At 36.6% G+C, this 20,956-nt stretch overlaps 1 protein-coding gene across 1 annotated transcript in view; it reads left to right on the top strand.

Moving 5' to 3' along the window:
- Positions 1 to 19,592, top strand: part of GCC2 (GRIP and coiled-coil domain containing 2) — a 56,600-nt gene extending 37,008 nt beyond the window's left edge. Inside the window, exons 16-22 of the mRNA XM_006883827.1 lie at positions 1,236 to 1,357; positions 3,523 to 3,699; positions 6,540 to 6,757; positions 8,518 to 8,712; positions 11,947 to 12,086; positions 13,693 to 13,894; positions 19,522 to 19,592. Of these exons, the coding sequence (XP_006883889.1) occupies positions 1,236 to 1,357; positions 3,523 to 3,699; positions 6,540 to 6,757; positions 8,518 to 8,712; positions 11,947 to 12,086; positions 13,693 to 13,894; positions 19,522 to 19,592 (1,125 nt within the window). The remainder of the gene's footprint in view (positions 1 to 1,235; positions 1,358 to 3,522; positions 3,700 to 6,539; positions 6,758 to 8,517; positions 8,713 to 11,946; positions 12,087 to 13,692; positions 13,895 to 19,521) is intronic.
- Positions 19,593 to 20,956: the final 1,364 nt, after the last annotated feature.

The following is a 20,956-nucleotide window of genomic DNA, read 5'->3' as shown; positions in this document are numbered from 1 at the left end:
GAGGCTCCGTCTAACATACTTTGGACATGTTGTGAGGAGAGACCTGTCCTTGGAGAGGGACATCATGCTTGGGAGGGTGGAGGGACAGCTCAGGAGGGGAAGGCCCTCTGTGAAGTGGATTGATTCAGTAACTGGGATAATTGGGATGGGAGTGTCAGAGACAGTGCGATTGGCACAGGACAGAGCAGAGTTTAGGGCTATTGTACGTAGGGTTGCTATGAGTCGCAAGCGACTCGACAGCACATAACAACAACAACATTAAGCAGTTTATGCAAGGATAGTATTCTTAAACTTTAGTGTTTTATACTAAGTTTTACGGATACTGCCTTCAGATCTTATGACTAGCTACAACTCCATCTCTACCTGTAGCCATCAAAGTGAGGTCCTGTACTATTTGCCTTTTGTGATTGGCTTATTTCTCTTAGTATAATGCCTTCAAGATCTATTCGTGTTACAACTTGTATCAAGACTTTCTTTTTTTTATTATTATTTTTATTACTTTGTGTGTGTGTACCGTCATTTTTTGTGTGTGGATCTGACTGGACAGGAGGAGACTGTCCCACCTTCTCCAGCAGAGCATCTGGTGGATTCAGACTGTTCACCTCTGGGATTGCAGTGTAGCTTCTTGCCACTAGGCCACCAGCGCTCACAAAGATTTTCTTTTACTGACTGAATAGTGCTTCATTTTATGTACATGCCACATTTTGTTTATTCATTCATTCTTTGATGGGTATTTAGATTATTTCTACCTTTTCAGTGTTATAAATATTGCTGTAATAAACATGCTGTACAAGTATCTAATTGAATCTCTACTTTAAAGTCTTTGTGTATATACCTATCCATGGAATTCTTAAACCACATTGTGGTTTTGTTTTTAGTTTGTAACTGAATTTCTCTTAATTAAAAGTTACCATAGATAAATATATTCCAACTTTCCAAAGGCAAATATAGTCATTATAAAATTTATAATAAAAAGTTAATCTACCATTCTTAAAAGACCATAGTAGAAACATCTGGTCCAAGAAAATGGAATCATCCCAAGTTTTGTTTTAAAGTTTAAGACCAATAGAAGTGTGCTTTTTAGTGAAATTAATTAGTAGACAAAAAAATTATCATTTGTTCATGTTCTAAAAAACATTTTCTCAATTTGTTAATCAAAAGAATAGAATGTAATAGGATCATGTTCTTGTTGTAAATGCAATAGAAAACCTTTTGTCTCTCTTTCAAAATTATAGGCAGAACAAGCGGCTATAACTTCTGATTTTGAAAGCTACAAAGTCCGAGTTCATAATGTTCTAAAACAACAGAAAAATAAATCAGTATCCCAGGCGGAAACAGAGGGAGCTAAACAAGAAAGGTAAAGTGTAAGTTAAACATGCAGGGATTACCCTATTTCACCCTTTAAATAGGTTGAAAATATGACTGATTTCTTTAGACTATGAAATAATTTCTTGGCTTCCTTGTGTCACCAGAATAATAATAGAAAACTTCCTTATTTAAGGCATTAAAGTGCAAATGTGTTAGAATGAGTAATGAAACCAATATATTAGTTTATAATGTAAATGAAATAATTTGTTGTTTTTCAGTGGCATTGACTCCAACCCATTGCAGCACACCTGTGTACAACAGATCAGAACCTTGCCTGACCGTGCACCATCGCAGTCTCCACTGCTTTTAAGCCCGTTGCTGTGGTCACTGTGTCAGTCCATCTCACTGAGAGTCATCCTCTCCTTCTCTGCCCCTCCACCTTTCTAAGCATGACAACTTTCTAAAGATGAGCCCTTACTGACAACATGTTCAGTGTACCTCTCACCACTACACTCAGTGCTCTCTGATGACACTTCTCCCAAGAGAGATGAGTTTGTTCTTTTGACATTTCATGATGTATTTAGTACTCCCGCCACCACTATTAAATTAAAGCTAACTACTTCAAACTTGTATTAATCTGATCTGATAAAGATTTAAGCGAAAGTTTGGCTAAACAAAAAATATGTGAAAACATTAAATCAAAATTCCCTCAGATATGTCATTGTCAAATTGGTTCAGACTCATAGACCTTTCATCAATATCCCAACACTGTAAATCACCATGGGAGGATGTTGTCTCTCTTTCTCCTGGGGACATGCTGGTAGCTTCAGACTGCCTTTGGGTTAGCAACAAAATTTACCAGACTATGCTCCCAGGACTACCTCCAAAAGTCTTTTAAGAACTGAATTTTGATTTTGTTTTGTTTTGGGGTTTTTTTTTTAATTTTTTTTGAATTTTGATTTTGAATTAATATTTCCTTTTTAAAGGGAGTTCTGTGGCAAGAAGCTACGCTGCAATCCCAGAGGTATATGGTTCGAATCCACCAGATGCTCTGCTGGAGAAGGAGGGACAGTCTCCTCCTGTACCAGTCAGATCCAATTTGACTGTACACACATAAAAAATAATAATTTTTTTAAAAACTTTTCTTCTTAAAACAAATTTATGACCATCTGTTATTACTTGAGTTTTTTAATTTTTTTAAAATATTGTTTAAGGCATCACTTTCTCAAATCAAAATATGCTGGAGGCAAGTTATTGGGATTCTTTGTATGTATGCATATGTTTAAAACAATTTTACATCTGACTCAAAGTTCTCATACAGAACTTTCCTGTATGTTTATGTTACGAGGCTTTGTCTGACATACTTTGGACATGTTATAAGGAGAGAGAGGTCCTTGGAGAGGGACATCATGCTTGGGATGGTGGAGGGATGGTGCATGAGGGGAAGACCCTCTATGAGGTGGATTGATTCAGTGATGGGTTAATCGGGATGGGTGTATCAGAGGCAGTGTGATTGGCACAGGATAGAGCAGGGTTTAGGGCTGTTGTACATAGGGTCGCTATGAGTTGCAAGCTACTCGACGGCACATAACAACGACAACTTTTTATTAGAAATACTAAGTGGGGAATACAGGCTGAAAATGATGAGACATTTTTATCTACAAATAGTGAGCTCAAAGCTTAGGTTGATCTTAAACACATTTAAAGACTAAATGGAAAGCTGTCACTTTAGTGTAAGAGTCATCTTATTGTCATTGTGCCTAAATTTTTAGTTAATTTGATTGTAAATGTGTTATGTTCCTTCTGCTTATACTTAAAGGGTTTTTTTTTTTTTTATTTTCAGGGGGGACAAGTATTCCTCCATATATTGTACTGTTTATGGCAGAATTATTTTTCTTGACTGTTTAATTTTCAAACTAATTTTATAATCTTATAACCTAAAATAAGCAATTTTGATGCAGTGTTAAAGTCTACACTATTTGTATATGAAATTCATAAATTTTGAGGCATTTTGTGCCTAATATAGTGCCTAATTCTGAAATCTAATTGTTTTCATATTATGTTTAATCACTAAATTTCTCTGATTATTATATTTCTTTTTTTTTGTTGTTCTTATAGAGCCATTCATAATAAAAACAGATGTATGGCACTGAAAAATTGCTGGTTAAAGCGTCTTTTTAAAACTTTTTTTAAACTCTTTTGTATGTATTTCAGGGAACACCTGGAAATGCTGATTGACCAACTAAAAATCAAATTACAAGATACTCAGAATAATTTACAGATTAGTGTATCTGAACTTCAGACATTACAGTCTGAACATGATACTCTGCTTGAAAGGCACAACAAGATGCTGCAGGAAACCGTGTCCAAAGAGGCAGACCTCCGAGAAAAGTAAGGTTATTAGGTGAACTCACACTGTTTGTACTAGGCAGTAAAACATTTCTTTGTTGGAACTCCTAATGCATTGTTCCATAAACAGATGCAAATTTGAAGGTAACAAATAGATGTTTCTAATTTCTTGATAACTTACTTTTATTCTCTCTTAGAATTTCCCCTTTGGATTGTTTTTTTATTTAGCATACTCAAGAGCAATTCACATCTATGTATGCATCCATATAGCTCCCATGCCATCATGGTCAGAATTTACACACACGCAAAGCCAGAGACTACTCCAACCCTAGTTTCAAATTTACACACACACACAAAGCCAGAGACTACTCCAACCCTAGTTTCAAATTTCTAACATTTTTTTTATTTCTAGAAGAAAACATTTAAGTAGCTGGTGATTGAAAAAGAATCTGCTATTAACCTTTACAACTTTTCACCTTGTCATATTGCTACACTTGTGTTAAGCAGTAGAATATTTTAAATACATTTTAGAGATATTGGCAGAATGAACAGATTTTGTGGCATTAGAAACATAGAAATTTGAAGTGCTGTAATAAGGAAATTTGGTGAATTCTTTTCTCTTAGGCTTAGTAAAAAGAGAATTACTTCATTAATTCTTCAGAATTACTTCATTCTTCATAAAGCATCTTTTATCAGGGATGTCAGCATAAGTTCTATACCTCAGGTATGCTTACAACATAAACCTGACTTTACAAAAGTGAAAGTACTTTAATATTCTTGCTTTGGAATCTGCACATAATACCGCTTACATAAAGTAAGCTAAACAAATTCTTTTAAAGTAATTTGGTCATTTAGATGCCTCTGTTAAATGGCAGTCACTCCTCTAAGTGCTGGGAAATGTTCATAGCATTTTGAGAAACTTTCAAAGGGTCTTCCTTCCCCTTCAGAAATCGTGAACTCAGCAGTGTTAAAAAAATTAGACCTTTCTTTATATGCTTTCTACGTTTTAACTATTTAATACTCTGACCAGATTTCTGTTTAAGAATACTGGCATAAAGTTTTAAAACAGCTCTACAGGAATGTGGTAATTCAACTGCTCAGCTAGTGTTTGCATTAACCGGAAGGGTCCAGCTAATATAAACACCTGCAAGATGTAAAATAGAACTGCAATTCTGTTAGCTCAGTTGTTTTTAATTCCAGATGTGAGATTTAAGAGTGTAACTGTCAAGTAAGTAGATTTAAAAGTGACACTGATACCTTTTAAAAATTAAGCACCATGCCCCAGCACTAAAATGTAACTTTTTCTCCTTAGAAAGTTGTGACTGCTTTTGATGTCCCCTTTATAAGATTTCTTGATAGAAATTTTATATACAAAATGTTTGCAAAAAAAGTGCAGATTCTTTTTCAAAGAGTAGCATATACACAGATGTACTATATTCATTCATTATTACCACCTTGGCAACGAAATAATTTTTCTAAAACATGTAGTATTTTCATTGCATTTCTCCTTTTAGGCAAAACATCTTTTTAAAAAACCTTACATGGCATTCATGTATAATGAATAAGAGAAAGTCTTGAACAGAAACACAGCACCAAACTGGTAAACAGTGTTTACCCCTGTGATTGGGATTTTACTGTGCTTGGGGGGAGAAGAGAAAGACAATGGGAAGTGAGTAAAGGAAGACTTTCTCATTTTTCTCTGCTTATTCATGTATTTTAATCTTTTTTTAAATTTAATTTTCATTGTGATTTTAACAAATGTTTACACAGAAGTTAGATTCTTTTCATCCATTCATTATTGCACAAGTTTGAATCCTTTTATGAAAATATACTTGTTTACTTGTTGATCTTTTTTGTAAAAAGTAAGGGGGAAGTATTTTTTTTCCAAAATCAAAATAAAACATCACTACTACAAATAAACCATGAAAAAATAGTCATTCTGCATAGTGTCAGACAGACTACATAAAATTAGAGATTCCAGAAGATTTTGATTCAGTCGTTCCAGGGTGAGCCCTAAACCCTCTGTTGTCAAGTTGCTTGCGACACATGTTAACTTTCCATTAGGTTTAACTGGAAACCTAATTTAACTATAAATCCTTTCAGGAGTTCATCCATATTTCTTTTAAGGAGTAGCTGGTAGATTTGAACTGCTGGCCTTTCACTTGGCAGGCCAACACACAATTCACTGCGCCACCAGAGCTCTGTAGGATGAGCACAAAATGTCTGTATTTTTAACACCGTACTGTAGTGACACAAGTGTGTAATAGTGTTTGGAAACAACTTTACTGTTTCATGTTAAATTTCTTAAAAAGGATAGTTTTCATAAGACTTTCCTTATGAATCAGAAGTGCTTCCTATTTTCAGGATAGTGGAGAAAGATGGTTAAATCATACATTTATGTGAACTGTCACATAAATTGACTTAAAATTATTCTACAATTGTACTCTATTTTCAGATAAACAATGGATAGAATTTATTACCAGAACCTTAGAATAAATTTTCAACCAACGATCTTCATCTGAAGTATGGTTCAGAAATACTCTTTTGAATCAGACAACAACTAATGTCAGTTCCTCCAAGGTGGTTCACAGTTAGTATTAATATAATTTTATGTTGTTGTGTGCCATGGAGTTGGAGTCACCCCTAGCAAACCCTCCAGTGGGTTTTCAGAGATAGTAAATCACCTTGTGGGAGATTGCACATCCTCCAGCAGAGCAGCTGGTAGATTTGAACCACAAGCCTTTGGGATTGCAGTACAGCTTCATTTGTTTAGTGGATGCTTGAGACATTTACAGCTTAATTCTCCTGTAAAACATAGTTGAGAAAGGCTGTCAGCATAAAAAGTTGAAAAATCCTACAAAATGCCTTTCTCTTCTCATCAGGTTGTGTTCAGTACAGTCAGAGAATATGTCACTGAAATCTGAACATGAGCACACTGTGAGTCAGCTCACATCCCAGAATGAGGTCCTGCGCAACAGTTTCCGTGATCAAGTACGTCATTTGCAGGAAGAGCACAGAAAAACAATGGAGACTTTACAGCAGCAGCTTTCCAAGGTGGAAGCTCAGCTCTTCCAGCTTAAGAGTGAACCTGCCACACGGAGTATGTATGAATTCATGGAAGTGTTACTTGGTTATGTTCTTGCTTATCTATGATACGCAACATATTTTTCACAAATTTGTAAAAAATTCTAACTTTGGCTATGTGATAACTCGTTTCAATTCTGTCTTTAGTGAACTTTGGGCTTGCTCACTTGAACTGTTTGAATTCTTTTTGATTATACTTACTGTAGCCTATGTAACCACTTAAAATTCCAATTTTTATGTATTTAGTACTCTGCAGGTAATGAAATATTTGCTCTTATCTAACTTAAATATACTTCTTGATATATGTCCTAGTTCCTGTTTGCTAAATTAGAAACATTAAGAAGATAGTAAGTGACATAGAAATACAAAGGCAGCGCTGAATTTCTAAGATTCTTAATTGATAAAACTACTTTACTTGCAAATTCATAATTTGTTGGAATATCTGTTATCCATATTCAATATATTGCATTCTTCATCAAGAAAAAATGACAAGGCATCAGCCATGATGAGGTTATATATTCCTAGTAAATTGGTGATGGTTTGTTTCCTGTGGAAATTGTCACTGAGGCTTTGACAGCTTTGGATCAGTCGTCAGACACTGAACTAGCTTCAAGATAATTACCATATGCAGAGAGTTCACAGAGAGATTCACCAACGAGACAAAGATTTCACAAGAGATCGTAATCTAGGAATTAGCCAAGAAATGTGGAATGAACAGTTGGCAAAATAACTGGAATCCTGAAAAAAATGCTGCGGTAAAGTCAGATAGAGAATGTAGTAGTTAGAAAGAACACGGGTAGTGACTTTATGGAATAGAAGATAAATGGAATTGAAATTCCAGTCCTTAGCTGTGAAATGTTAGACAAGGTCAGTTAATTTCTCTGAGTCTCAGGTTTCCTCAGATTAATTCATGTATGTAAAAGCGTCTCGTAAGTATTACAGTGGTAAAAACAATATAATTAATTTACATTAATTAAGAGTAAAGATCTATACAGTTGCAAAAAAATTGGTTTAAAATGGCAGTTATTAATATAAATTAAACTTTTTTGCAAGTGTTCATTATCAGCAAGCAGAAAAGTACTTTCTAAGAAATATAATTTATAGTGAGTGACCTGCTCTGGATTCTGAGCTCTTGTAGGCTAGCAGTGTGTAGGCTTTAGGAATCCAGCAGAAGTAAAGAATGTAAGTGCAGGTGGTCGTGTCAACATGTCTTTTATGGTAAGCAAATTCCAACAAGTGCATTTTGGCAAAAAAATACACAACTATCTTAAATATCTAATCATAAAAAAATAGCTAGACTCTAGTTTTAGAATTTCACCAATATTAGGAACAGTATAGACCTCTACATTTAATTAATGAAAATTAATTGTACTATGTTTTAATCATTATATTACTTAAAAGTTGATATAGCTGTTGGTGTGCTGTAGGATCAGTTTGAACTAACTGATTTCAGATTTCACATGACAGAATAGAACTGCTAAGTAAGGTTTCCTAGGTAGAGTGTCTAGTAAATTCAAAGTACTAACTTTTGGGTTAGTAGGCAAGCACTTAGCTGTAGTGCCACCAGGGCTCCTTCCTATGTAGTTAGTAAAGATTGTTTTTTTCAATATAAAGTTGAATAAACATTTTTTAGAAATGCTTGCTTTATAAATTCATCTTCCAAGTATTCTGTTTCCCTGCCTTTCAGTTGGTACCCCCAACATCATTGTGGATCTCTGTTCAGGTTGAATACATCAGTTTTGAACAGTCTATAATATACCTTATAAAAATTAACAGGCCCAGCCTCTTCGCATCAACCTTTGAAGAACTTTCGAGAAAGGAGAAACCCAGACCTTCCCCTTCTGGACATGCATGCCATAACCAGGGAGGAAGGAGAAGGAATGGAGACAACTGATGTTGAGTCTGTGTCATCCACCAGCACTCACACACAGTCTTTAGAGCAACTTCTTAATTCTCCTGAAACTAAGCTTGGTAAATTTCCTTTTCTAAATCTGCTTTTCTTACTTATTTTGCTATATGGTAACTGTTACCCCAAGTAATAAATGTTTTCCAACTCATTTAAATCAAATGTTTTTTGTTCCATCCCTTTTCCAAATAGAAAACTTTGCTAAAAATTGAGGGGTTTTTCTTTTTCATTAGAAGAAGAAGGAAAAAAAGTGGCTGTTGTAGGGTAGAATAAGATGGTAATAGTTGGAAGGTTAGTGGTAGTGGTTTTGGATGCTGCTGAGTCTATATTAATTCACAACAACCCTATGTGGTACTGAGAAACTACTCCCAGAGAGTTTCCCAGGCTATAATTTTTGCAGAAGCAGATCACATCTTTCTCACACACAGCCACTGGATGAGTGCAAACCATTGAGTGCTTAACCATTGTGCAATCAAGCCTCTTTGAAAATGCTAGGGGTAATACAAAGTAAGATAATATCATTACTTCAAGATTGACAGTTGCTGTATGTTCCTCATTGTGAGGTGGTTGTTAGGTGCCCTTAAGTCTCCTGTGCCTCACAGCAATCCTGTGAACAACAGATCAAAACCTTGACCTATCCTGCACTCTTCCCACAATCTCCACCATGCTTCCGCCCAAATTCATAGTCATTGTGGTGATCAATCTCTCACTGATGGTCCTTCTCTCTTTTCACTAACCCTCAGCCTTCCCAGGGTCACTATGAGTAAGCCATACTCGACTTGATGTCCCCTAACAACCACAATACTTTTCTAAGCATGTTATGTTTTTCTAAGAACTAGGACCTCCTGACAGAATGCCCAATATGTGAGCCAGAGCCTCAACAGCCTTGCCTCAAGGAGCACCCTGGTTGTACTTCCTCCAAAATAAATGCCTTTGTTGTTTTGGTAGTTCTTTATAAAAATGCCTAGTGGATTTTTATATAATGTGAATTTTTGTTTTTCCCATAGAATCTTTAAGTATTACAGCTCAAGGCTTGAGTTTACTCTTCAGTTCTTTCAGCTTGAGAAATGCCAATTGTGCTCTTCCCTTTTGATTTTCTAACTCCAGGTCTTTGAACATTTCATAATAATCCTTTGTCTTTGTGTGCCACCTTTTAAAACTTTTCAGCTCTTCCATCCATATTTCTGCCATTTGTTTTAGCTACTCTGTGTTCAGAAGCAAGTTTCAGAATTTCTTCCAACATCCATTTTATACTTTTTCTTTCATTCATGTTTTTAATGACCATTTTTTTTTCATATGTGGTGTCTGTGATATCATTGCTTTACTTGTCTGATCTGTGATTGGTCTGATCTGCAATTGGTAGTGCTCAATGCATGACATCTGTTCTTAATATGTCTTTAATCGAGGTGGGATATATTCAAGGTTTTATTTTTGCTCTGGTGGGCTTCTTTTATATTTTTCTACTTCTGTTTGAACGTGTTCATAGCAGTTGGTGGGCTTTTCCACAGTTGACCCCTGGGCTCACCCATCTTTTCTACAGATACGGCCTTTTTGATTGCCCTCTATTCCATCCGGGAATACTGTTGGCTGATACGGGCATTGAAATTGTAAGTTGTCATAAGTTCAGGTGAAATTGGTAATAGTTGGATTTTGGCATCAGACTTTTGAGTCAGACTTGGCTTTGTGAATTTTGACAAAATTACTTCCCTACTCAGAACCTCTTGCATCATCTGTATAAAATCTGAAAAGTTACCCTTCCTCTGTCTTTGAAGTACTCCAGCCAGATTTTTTTTCTAGAATCAAGGATGGAGAGAGTGCATCTCATGTATTTTTGCTGTATAAAAGGAGACTAATCCCTGAAAAAGGACATTATGCTTGGTAAAGTATTTATAAAGTAGAGGGTCAGCAAAAAAGAGGAAGGCCCTCAGGGAAAGAGAGTAGTCCGGGTTACAACAGTGGTCTCAGACACTTTGTTGTGATGATGAAACAAGACCACAAAGTTTTTCTTCTGTTGTTCATAGGAACACTGAGCTGAAAATTAGTTGATGGTACCAACAGCAAAATACCTCCTCTTACGAGATTCTTACTAGAATTCAATGGTATAAATTATCAGTAAATGTTAGTTCTTCTCTCCTTGGTAGTTGAAATGGCATAAACTCTTGAACCATTAATATATGAATAAAGTAATAAAACATCCTATGAACACAAGCATGCCAGTTTAAGAAGTGAAGCCCATAATACTTTTACATTTAATTAGATTATAGGTTTTAAAATAGATTTTGGTTTTTACTACATTCAACATGTTTTTGCTATTGTTATGTGCCGTCGAGTCACTTGTGACTCATAGCGACCCTATGTACAACATCCCTAAACTCTGCTCTGTCCTGTGCCAATCGCACGTCTCTGACACACCCATCCCGATTACCCCGTCACTGAATCAATCCGCCTCATAGAGGGCCTTCCCCTTCTGCGCTGTCCCTCCATCCTACCAAGCATGATGTCCCTCTCCAAGGACCTGTCCCTCCTTGCAACATGTCCAAAATATGTTAGACGGAGCTTTAGAATCCTTGCCTCCATGGAGCAGACCGGTTTGACCCTTTCCAGAATGAATCTGTTTGTTTTCCTAGCAGTCCATGGTACCCTCAATACTCTTCTCCAGCACCACAGCTCAAAGGCATCAATTCTCCTTCTATCCTCCTTAGTCATTGTCCAACTCTCTGATGCATAACAAGTGATTGCAGAGACCATGGCCTGTATCAGACGCACCTTAGTCTCCAGAGAGACACCATTGCTCTTCAGTACTTTGGAGAGGTCCCTAACAGCCGACTTTCCCATGTCAGTGTGTCTTTTAATTTCCTGGCTGCTGGTGCCGAGAGTGTTGACTGTGGAGCCAAGCAAACTGAAGCTGTGAACAATCTCAATCTCTTCACCATCCATCCTGATGCTGCCAGTTGGTCCAGTGGTGAGAATCTTTGTCTTCTTGACATTGAGCCTCGATCCATATTTGTGGCTGCAGTCCTTGACCCTCTGCAGCAAGCGCTTCAGGTCCTCCTCAGTTTCAGCAAGCAGGGTTATATTATCTGCATAACGCAGATTGTTGATGTCAGAAGAGAGACATTCAGCGTACAGCCTTTTTTTTTCTTTTTTTATACAGCCTTTTAATTAAGGTTGAATTAGGTAAATAGCAAAAAGAATGAACCTATATAATATTGCAGAAATATTTACTTGACTTTTTTTTATTGAAATCTTTATCTATAATCTCTTACTTTTGAAAATTACCTGGCAAAATTCTGTTACAGAGCCTCCTTTATGGCATGCTGAATTTACTAAAGAAGAATTGGTTCAGAAACTCAATTCTACCACAAAAAGTGCCGATCACTTAAATGGCCTGCTACGGGAAACAGAGGCAACAAATGCAATCCTTATGGAGCAAATTAAGGTAATTTTTAAGAACCCAAAAATACTCTGAGTGACTTGATTTTCTTGACTCTTTATGTGCCCTCATTTCACAGGCCTCCGTAACATATTGCTACATCGTGATATTAGCCTCCAACTAATTGAGAAATACTAGTTGCTTTTATATCTAAATGCTATTTCATTCCCAATATTTTGTAAGAAACTAAGTTTTAGAAACCACTGTTCTTACATTTAAATAAACCATAAAAATAAATTTTGGTACTTAAATTCTAAAGCTAAATTGTGGAGCACTTAGAATTCAAACCATTCAATGTTTTGACACTGAACTACTTAATACAGGTTGTGAGTAGAGATAGCAAAGTCATATTAGCAGTTTCTCCTATTTAAACATAACCAAAAAGTTCAGAAATAAAAGATATCGATATTTTGAAAATTACTCAAGGTATCTTCAGCCCCCAATTCTTTGATAAATCACATCTCAGAATATCATACTACTATTGAAGGGTTCTAATGTGCCAGGCTCTGATATTTACCTATCTTATTTATTTTTATATTCACTGTGTAAGAGAAAAATTGAAGCTGATAAAGGGTGAAACAGAATTCAGACTCACATCTGAAAAGCACATATTACACACTCCTTCCCTCCCCCCATACCATGCTGATCCAAATAGATTTGTCCTACCTCGGTAGGGCCACCATGTCCTTGTCAGGTATTTTTTTTTTTTAATGCTGAATTACTTTTTTTTAAATGGTAACATATTTTAATGTAAATTACAGATAACATGACATCTTACAGAAAAATACTTTTAGTATCCATCTCACAAAAAAATGTTTCACACAGTCACATAATATTATCACACTTAACAAATCATTAACTAACCCAGTGGATTTAGATGACTATTTAAATGTTATATTTCCACAACTTTAAACTCACCGTCCTTTTTCTTAGGCCTAATTGTCTTGGTTTTTGTTTTTGTTTTTTTTAATTACCATACATCTTATTCAGCACTCACCAACTTTCCGAGAATAACCTATGATAAAATATAACAGTATAAACACTACACAGAAATAAAATAGTATGAAATCTTCCCCAAAGTATATGTCATCATTTTTTTTTCATATCTTTTGGTAGTTTGGTCAATTCTATTTTGTAATATAATTTATATTGTCATTTATTGTTGAATTCTCACTCTGTTTTGAAGTCTGATCTTTGTTTAGATTAATTTGTTGTTTCTTATAAAATGATTTTACTGTGGATATCTAAAGTTATTTGTGTTCTGAGAACCAGGCAGGCAGGGGAAAGGAGTTAGTGGAAGATGCAGTTGTTCGCATCAGTGCACTGCCTGCCACCTTTCACCCCTCACTGGCCAATCTAGCTCATGCACCTCTAGTGTGTCTTAATCCAAAGTCCTGGGCTCCACTGACTCAGTCTTTATAGAGAATAACTGCTAGACGGAGTCTGCTGCCACTCTATTTCCTTCTCTTCTGTTAGGACTTTCTTGGTATCTCTTTTCCATTGGTTTTCCCCCCTTTTATTGTCATTTTTATGTCCTTCTAGTCTGTCATATTTCATCAGTAGTTCCTAAAACCTATTATTAACTCCTTTCTCCTCATTCCTCTAATACCAGCTTCTCAAAAGTGAAATAAGAAGATTAGAAAGAAATCAAGAACGAGAAAAGTCGGTTGCTAACCTGGAATACCTGAAAAATGTCTTGCTACAGTTCATCTTTCTTAAACCAGGCAGTGAGAGAGAGAGGCTGCTTCCTGTTATAGATGCAATGTTGCAGCTTAGCCCAGAAGAAAAAGGAAAATTGTCTGTAATTGCTCAAGGTGGGTGAAAGGAGTCTTATAATTTTTATTTTTGAATTTACACTGCTTATTGGAGTCAAGGATGCTGAAGCTTTGTCTCACATGCTTTGGGCATGCTGTTAGGAAGGGAAGATGCTCAACAAGGTGGATTGACACTGACTGTAACAGTGGGCTCAAGTGTATTGGAGATGATGAGGATGGCACAGGATAACGCAAGGTTCAGATCCACTATTCATAAAACCACTATCAACTTGATGACACATAATGCCAACAACTGCTTCATGGGCATATGGTCAAGACTTTGTCTAAGTGTACACTTTGAATCTTCTTTACAATACTGTTATTGTTACATACCATCAAGTCAGAACCAATGCATAGCTAACTTTCAAGTGGGTTTTTCAGGGACAGTAAATCACTCTCCTAATAATCTTGTAGGATAGAGTAGAACTACCTTGTCATGTACCCAACATTTTAACTCTTTTCAGAAGCAGACTTCAAGGTCTTTCTCCCTTGGAGCAACTGATAGGTTCAAATTGCCAACATTTTGAGTAGCAACTGAATGTTTTAATCATTCTAATCCCAGGGTTCCTGAATATCTAATAGCCTTTTAAAAGACTAACTTGTTTATAATATAATGTAGATTGTAGCAAATGGTTATGGAAGTACAATTTCCATTTACTTAGCTATTTAAAAAACAACAACAAAAACCCCACTTATCCTAGGGGATTCCAATAACAGAATTTTTTTAGCATATATAATTCCATAAAATATTCATCCAAAAGTTCACTGTGGTGGTGGTGGTGGTGGTGGTGGTGATGCGTGTCATATTGTTGGGTTTTTTTTAACTCATAGTGACCCAGTGTAATAAAGTAGAAGTGTTTTCTAGGCTATAAACTTTGCAAGAGTAGAAATTACCAGCTCTTCTCTGCTATGGAGCTGATGGTTGTAACCACCATTACAACCATTAGTAACTAAAAATGTTTAACTTCTCACCACCAGGACTCCTTTAGAAGTTTGAAACTCAGAATTCTGAGGTAGATTTTTGCTAGGTCCTGTAAATATATAGGAAAACCCTACTTGTAAAATCAAAATTATTTTGCCCTTTAAAGATTACATAGGGAGCTCTGGTGACCTAGTGGCAAGAAGCTGTGCTGCAATCCCTAAGACACGCCATTTGAGGTCACCAGCTGCTCCACGGGAGAAGGATGGGCAATCTCCTCCCGTGCAATTAACTGCTGCTAAAAACCTGCCAGAGGGTTAGCTATGGGTCAGTTCCATCTCCACAGTACAAAACAACAAACTTCTGACAAGATGAAAGCAAACTAAAAATTATACGCAGTGATAGTTTACAGCAGGTTTAGATGTGGTTTAATAGAATTGGTAAGCTGAAGAATGGTCAGAAGAAATCACCCAGAATTCAACCTGGAAAAAAGAAATCTGGAAAGTATATTAAAAAGTAAGATAGAGACATCTAACATATACTTAATAATTACAATTCTGGGAAGGAAAAGATTGAAATAAAGACTATATTTGAAATGAATGACCAAACATTTTCTAGAAAAAAAAAATCTCAAAAACCTTCAGAGAAAAAAGATACTTTGCCTCATTTCCTTTAAGGAGTAATAGATTAAAAATGGACTTCTTTATAGCAGTGATGGAATGTTTTCATCAGTATGCTCAAAGTACTCTGTTACTTACAGCCAGCCCTGTGAAATAGCTTTCAAGATCTTTTCTAACGTTAAGAATTCATCAGCATTGAAAATTCTAAATGATGTACTTGAAGCCTAAGGTAGATTTACTAAATGATTATCAGAGATGGTAAGCAGAAATGGTATGCAAAGAAAGCTTGTCACCGTGTTACAGATAATAAGCCTTAGGCCTTGGATCCACAGTTAACACCCTTGGTGCCAGCAATCAGGAGATCAGGCGTTGTATTGCATTGGTAAAGCCTGTAGTCAGGTACCTTTCCAAATTATTGAAGGGCGTTGATGTCAGTTTGAGGACTAAGGTGCTGCTGATTCAGGCCGTGGTGTTTTCAGTCACTTGCTATGCATCTGAGAGCTAGACAGTGAATAAGAATGACAGAAGAATTGATGCCTTTGAGCTCTGATGTTGGAGAACAGAACTGAATATTCCTTGGACTCTCAAAAGAACAAATATAATGTCTTGGAGAAGGTGCAGCCAGAGTGCTTCTTGGAAGCACAGATGATAAAGCTTTGTCTTACATACTTTGGTCATGTTGCTGGGAGAGGCTGTTCTTTAGAGAGAGACATCATGCTTGGAAGCATGGAGGGATGGTGAAAGAGAGGGAAGACCGACCCTCAACCAGGAGGATTTACACAGTAACTACAGCAGTCAGCTTGAGTGTCTCAGATTGTGAGGACAGTGTTCAGATCTGTTATTCATAGGGTCAGTGCTCGACTCGATGGCTCTAAACAACAACAGGCCTTGCCGGTCATCTCAAGAACAGTTCATTACCAGGACCTTGAAGATAATAACCAACATTGCATATAGGTGGGATGCCAGAAGAAGGGGTCTGAGAGTCACTTTTGTTGATACAGAGGAAAACAGAATCATTCGGAGAACACCAGTATCTCTTGACTGCTTCTTTCCTTGGAAGCATGTAAATGTTATGTTTTGGTAAAGTTCATAACTTTTGTAACTGCTTATTGAATCACTGTGTATGGTAAAATGACTTACAGAGCAGAATTAGTCCCAAAACAAGTAACATAAATTGATGACATTGCCAAAAAGTGTAGATTACTCTTCTGTTTGTAGTGAAAATGTCAGTGGAAACCTACTTCTCTGTGGTATAGAGAGCAAAGCACAGTTCAAAGATTCTATATTCTCTACTTTAAATGCATCTTAATGGTACATGCATGAGCTTTACTCACCAAGTAAGTTAGAGCCAAATAGTATTTCTCTATGTAAGATTGGAATCTCAGTTTTGTAGTTCGTGCAGAGCTAAAAGTTCCTTCTCTACTTCTTTTTCACTCCCCATCCAATTGAAACTCCACAGAAATAGATTTTGTTACTTAATACACATATACTAAGGTCTGATAGTACAAACTAATAGAGAAGAAAAAGGGAAAAGGCTTATCAGACTTCCTGTCCTTTTTTTTATCTCAAGCAGGAAGACTAGGCACACTGACCATTCGTAAGTGCCTGATTTAATTTGCTGAGAATATAGAACTTTATCAGAAGAGAGTAGCACTTGGGTCAGGAGCAGATGCAGCCTCCATCTCTGCAGTTTCCTCTACTCTTGTTTTGCCTAAAGGAGTAATAGCTGCCAATAATAGTGTGTGCACAGAACAGGATCCTGCCAGATCAGAGAGGACAGCTTAATTCTTCCTGTGCTGTAAGTCTTACAGTTAAGAGTATGCTCCCTATTCTTTATAAACATCTCACAGCCTCTGCATTTCAGTCTAGGGAAAGGTTTATGGTCCTCATATTCTTGGGAACAAAGCTACCTCCTGCTCTGATGGAAGAAAGCATAGTCAGTGCCCAATTGTCCATCCCTGAAATTTCTAGAAATATAGCTATGCAAATTATGGAAAACGGACTTCTTTGAACACCTTTCCCCCACCCTGTGATTCCCGTGGCCTCCTTGGTCCATACATGAGCCAGTCAGCTCCCTCCTTTTGAATGTACTGGTATGGTGATTTGCTTCTAGCCAATATTATACGACAAAGGTGATGGATGGAATGGCACTTCCATGATTATGTTATAGATTATGACTTCTGTCTTGCTAGCAGACTCTAGAGAAAGCCACCTCAGTTTGTACTTGTTGAGGCAAATTGCATTTGCTGGTGTAGAAAAGACCTGAAGCAAACTTCAGTCAATAGGTAGTGAGACTAAACCTATCATTTTAGTCTCAAGGAATCAAATTTTGTCAGCTACCTTTTGAGCTCAGAGCTGAGTCTTACCTGAGCATTTGGAGGAGAACTGAGCCCTGGTGAATACCTGGATTTGCAGCCGTGTGAAATCACGTAACTCTGCTAACCTATTGCCGAACTCCTGACAGAGGAACTAAGGCAATAAATATGTATTCTTTTAAGCTGCTATTATTGTAGTAATTTGTTAATAGTAGTAATAACTAGTAAAATTATAAAGCCAGACAGCTAACAGATAATGTCAGATAGGTCCTGGGTGAGAATAAACAATACCAGAAGAATGTCTGTTTATGCTTGTTGACTATGCAAAGGCATTTGACTGTGTGGATTATAATAAATTGTTGCTAACATTGAGAAGAATGTAAGTCCCAGAATATTAATTGTGCTCAAGTAAAACCAATACCTAGGCCAAGAGACTGCTGTGCAAACAGAGCAAGGGCACACCACATGGTTTAAAATTAAGAAAGGACTGCATCAGGATCGTATTCCCTATCCATATATATTCAATCTGTATGCTGAGTAAATTATCCGAGAAGCTGGACTCTCTGAAAAAATGATGGCATCAAGATTAGAGGAAAATTCATCAGTAACTTGCATTATGCAGATGAGACAACCTTGCTAGCTGAAAGTGAGGAGGACTTGAAGCGTTTGCTGCAGAAGATCAAAGAATACGGCCTTCAATATGGATTTCATCTCAACATCAAGAAAACAAAAGTTCATTAAGTTCTTAGCACCAGACCAGTAGACAATATCATGATAGATGGATGGAGCAACATGAAAGATTGAAGTTGTCAACAATTTCACCTACTTGGATCCACAATCAACTTGACTGATACTAGCAGTCAGGAAATCCAGAGACATATTGCACTGGAAAAGCTGCAGTCAGAGACCTCCCCAAATTGTTGAGCAGCAGTAAAATCAGTTTGAGGATAAAAGTGTCTGATTCAGGGGGTGGTCTTCCTGATCATTTGCTATGCGTCTGAAAACCAGACAGTGAATAAAGGATGGCAGAAGACTTGACACCTCCGACCTGTGGTGCTCGAGAATACTGAACATCTCATGGACTCCCAAAAGAATAAACATACATGTCTTGGAGAAAGTGCAGCCAGAGTGTTCCTTAGAGGCAGAGATGATAAAGCTTTGTCTCACATACTTTGGGTATGGTGCTAGGACAGACTCTTCCTTGGAGAGGGACATCATGCTTGGAAAGGTGGAGAGTTGGCAGAAGAGAGGAAGACTCTCAACCAGGTAGATCGGTACAGTGATTGCAGCAGTAGGCTCAAGTGTGTCAGAAAGTGTGAGGATGGCACAGGATAGGGCAGGGTTTAGATCTGTTGTTCATAGGGTCTCTCTGGGTCACATTGAACTCGATGGCACCTAACAACAATGAAAGCAAATACAAATGTCTAAGAACATACATATATTTATAACATCAAAGTCTGAGAAGATCATATTTTCAAATATAGGAGCTATTAATCTGTACTGTTAACATTGCTTTCTTGCAGGGTAGTCATTTCTGTGTACATTTATGTTTAAGTTAAAGTTCTTATTAAGCCTGTAGAGATTGTTTGAGATTAAACCTTCTAAAGGTTGAATTTTAGATTGTTTCATGTTGTGTATCACTGTTTGAAGTTAAGGTGTAAAGCATAAAAGGATATTGTCTGAATAGTAAAAAAGAATTTGCTGATACTTAGAATGGTTCCATATATTTTGCATGTGGAAATTGTAACCTTTCTTTCTTTTAACTTTTCAAAGGTGAGGAAGAAAATGCTTCCCGTTCCTCAGGATGGGCATCCTATCTGCATAGTTGGTCTGGACTTCGGTAGATTGGTGGAAATTAAATGGCTTATTTATTAACCAAATAGAAACCATTTGGCAGGAAAAAATTTCACATTTATTAGTATCTTCCTTTTGTCAAGAAGTATGTGTATATATTTACAGCTACATATATTTGTACATACATCTATGTATATGTATATATGACAGATGTATTGAAAACTCTGAGCTTGAAGTACTACACTTTGGAGTGTTGGTATCAGCCCACGATCTTGATTCAGCCCAGAGCCCACTATTTCTGTGATCTTCCCTTGCACAGTGCTACAATTAAAACATGAAGAATGAATTCATTCACTCCTCCTTCTTCTATGGAACCTCAGGACCCTCCTGCTTCTGGGCAGTGCTGTAAATTTTGACGTTATAAAAATTTGAGTAGCATAACAGTTGGAATTTAGGATTTTAAATTAATGGACTCTTGGAAAAAATCAGATTGTTACCATACATTATTAGGTAAAATTCGGTGATTTGTGCATAAAGTTAACTGCTTTATTGGTAAGTTAATTTTGTTTATTGAGGGACTTGAATATAAATGAGCTCTGGTGGTATAGTGCATATAGTGTGTTGCACCCCTAACCCAAAGGTTGGCAGTTCAAATCCACCAGCTGCTTGTCAGGAAAAAGATGGACAGTCTCTTAAGATTTACAGTCTGAGTAACCCAGTGGAGGGGCACTGAGTGAGACTGATCTTAATAGCACTGGGTGTATAAACTAAAAATTATGCAGCTAATTATGAGGCTAGATTTTAAAAGTTGTTACTGTTTTAAAATGTACTTTAAAAACATAAACTTCCCTCTTTCTAAAGTCAAAACTTAGTATGTAGACAGAATCCCTAATATTGACTGGTTTGACACTTAAAAGAAAGGACCACTGTGTTGACTTTGGGGTTATTTTCTCATGACATTCCTGACTTTTGCTATGATAGTAGTACTTCCAAACTATGAGTCTGTCTTGGATGTTTTTGCATCCCTCAATAAAAACCTGTCAGAACAGTGTCTTATTTAGCATTGTATCTAAGTGTGAAGCCAACTTCCAGTGTTTAAACACATAGTGTTGTTCTAAATGCTTCCCATCACTCATTTTCACAAATGCACCTTGAATTAGTGCACCATTGTCACAGTTCATGTCAAGAACCATAAATGGGGTATTGCTTCCTTTGGCATCTACAATATATTTTGACTAGATTACAAATGTGCTCTCAACTCATAAATGTGAAAATTCTGTTTTAATATTTTTATTTCAAATTAAAGCACCACCCAGTATGTTCTATGAAGTTCTCCAGGGCCTTCCAATTTATACTCAGATATTTCATTCTCAGTTGAAGAAGTATCTTTGCACTTTGTTTACTCGGAACACTA

The sequence above is a fragment of the Elephantulus edwardii genome, unplaced genomic scaffold (genome assembly GCF_000299155.1).
Source record: "Elephantulus edwardii isolate Elephantulus edwardi_28Jun2011 unplaced genomic scaffold, EleEdw1.0 scaffold00030, whole genome shotgun sequence".
Classification (NCBI taxonomy): domain Eukaryota; kingdom Metazoa; phylum Chordata; class Mammalia; order Macroscelidea; family Macroscelididae; genus Elephantulus; species Elephantulus edwardii.
This window is presented reverse-complemented; position numbering and strand designations above follow the sequence as displayed.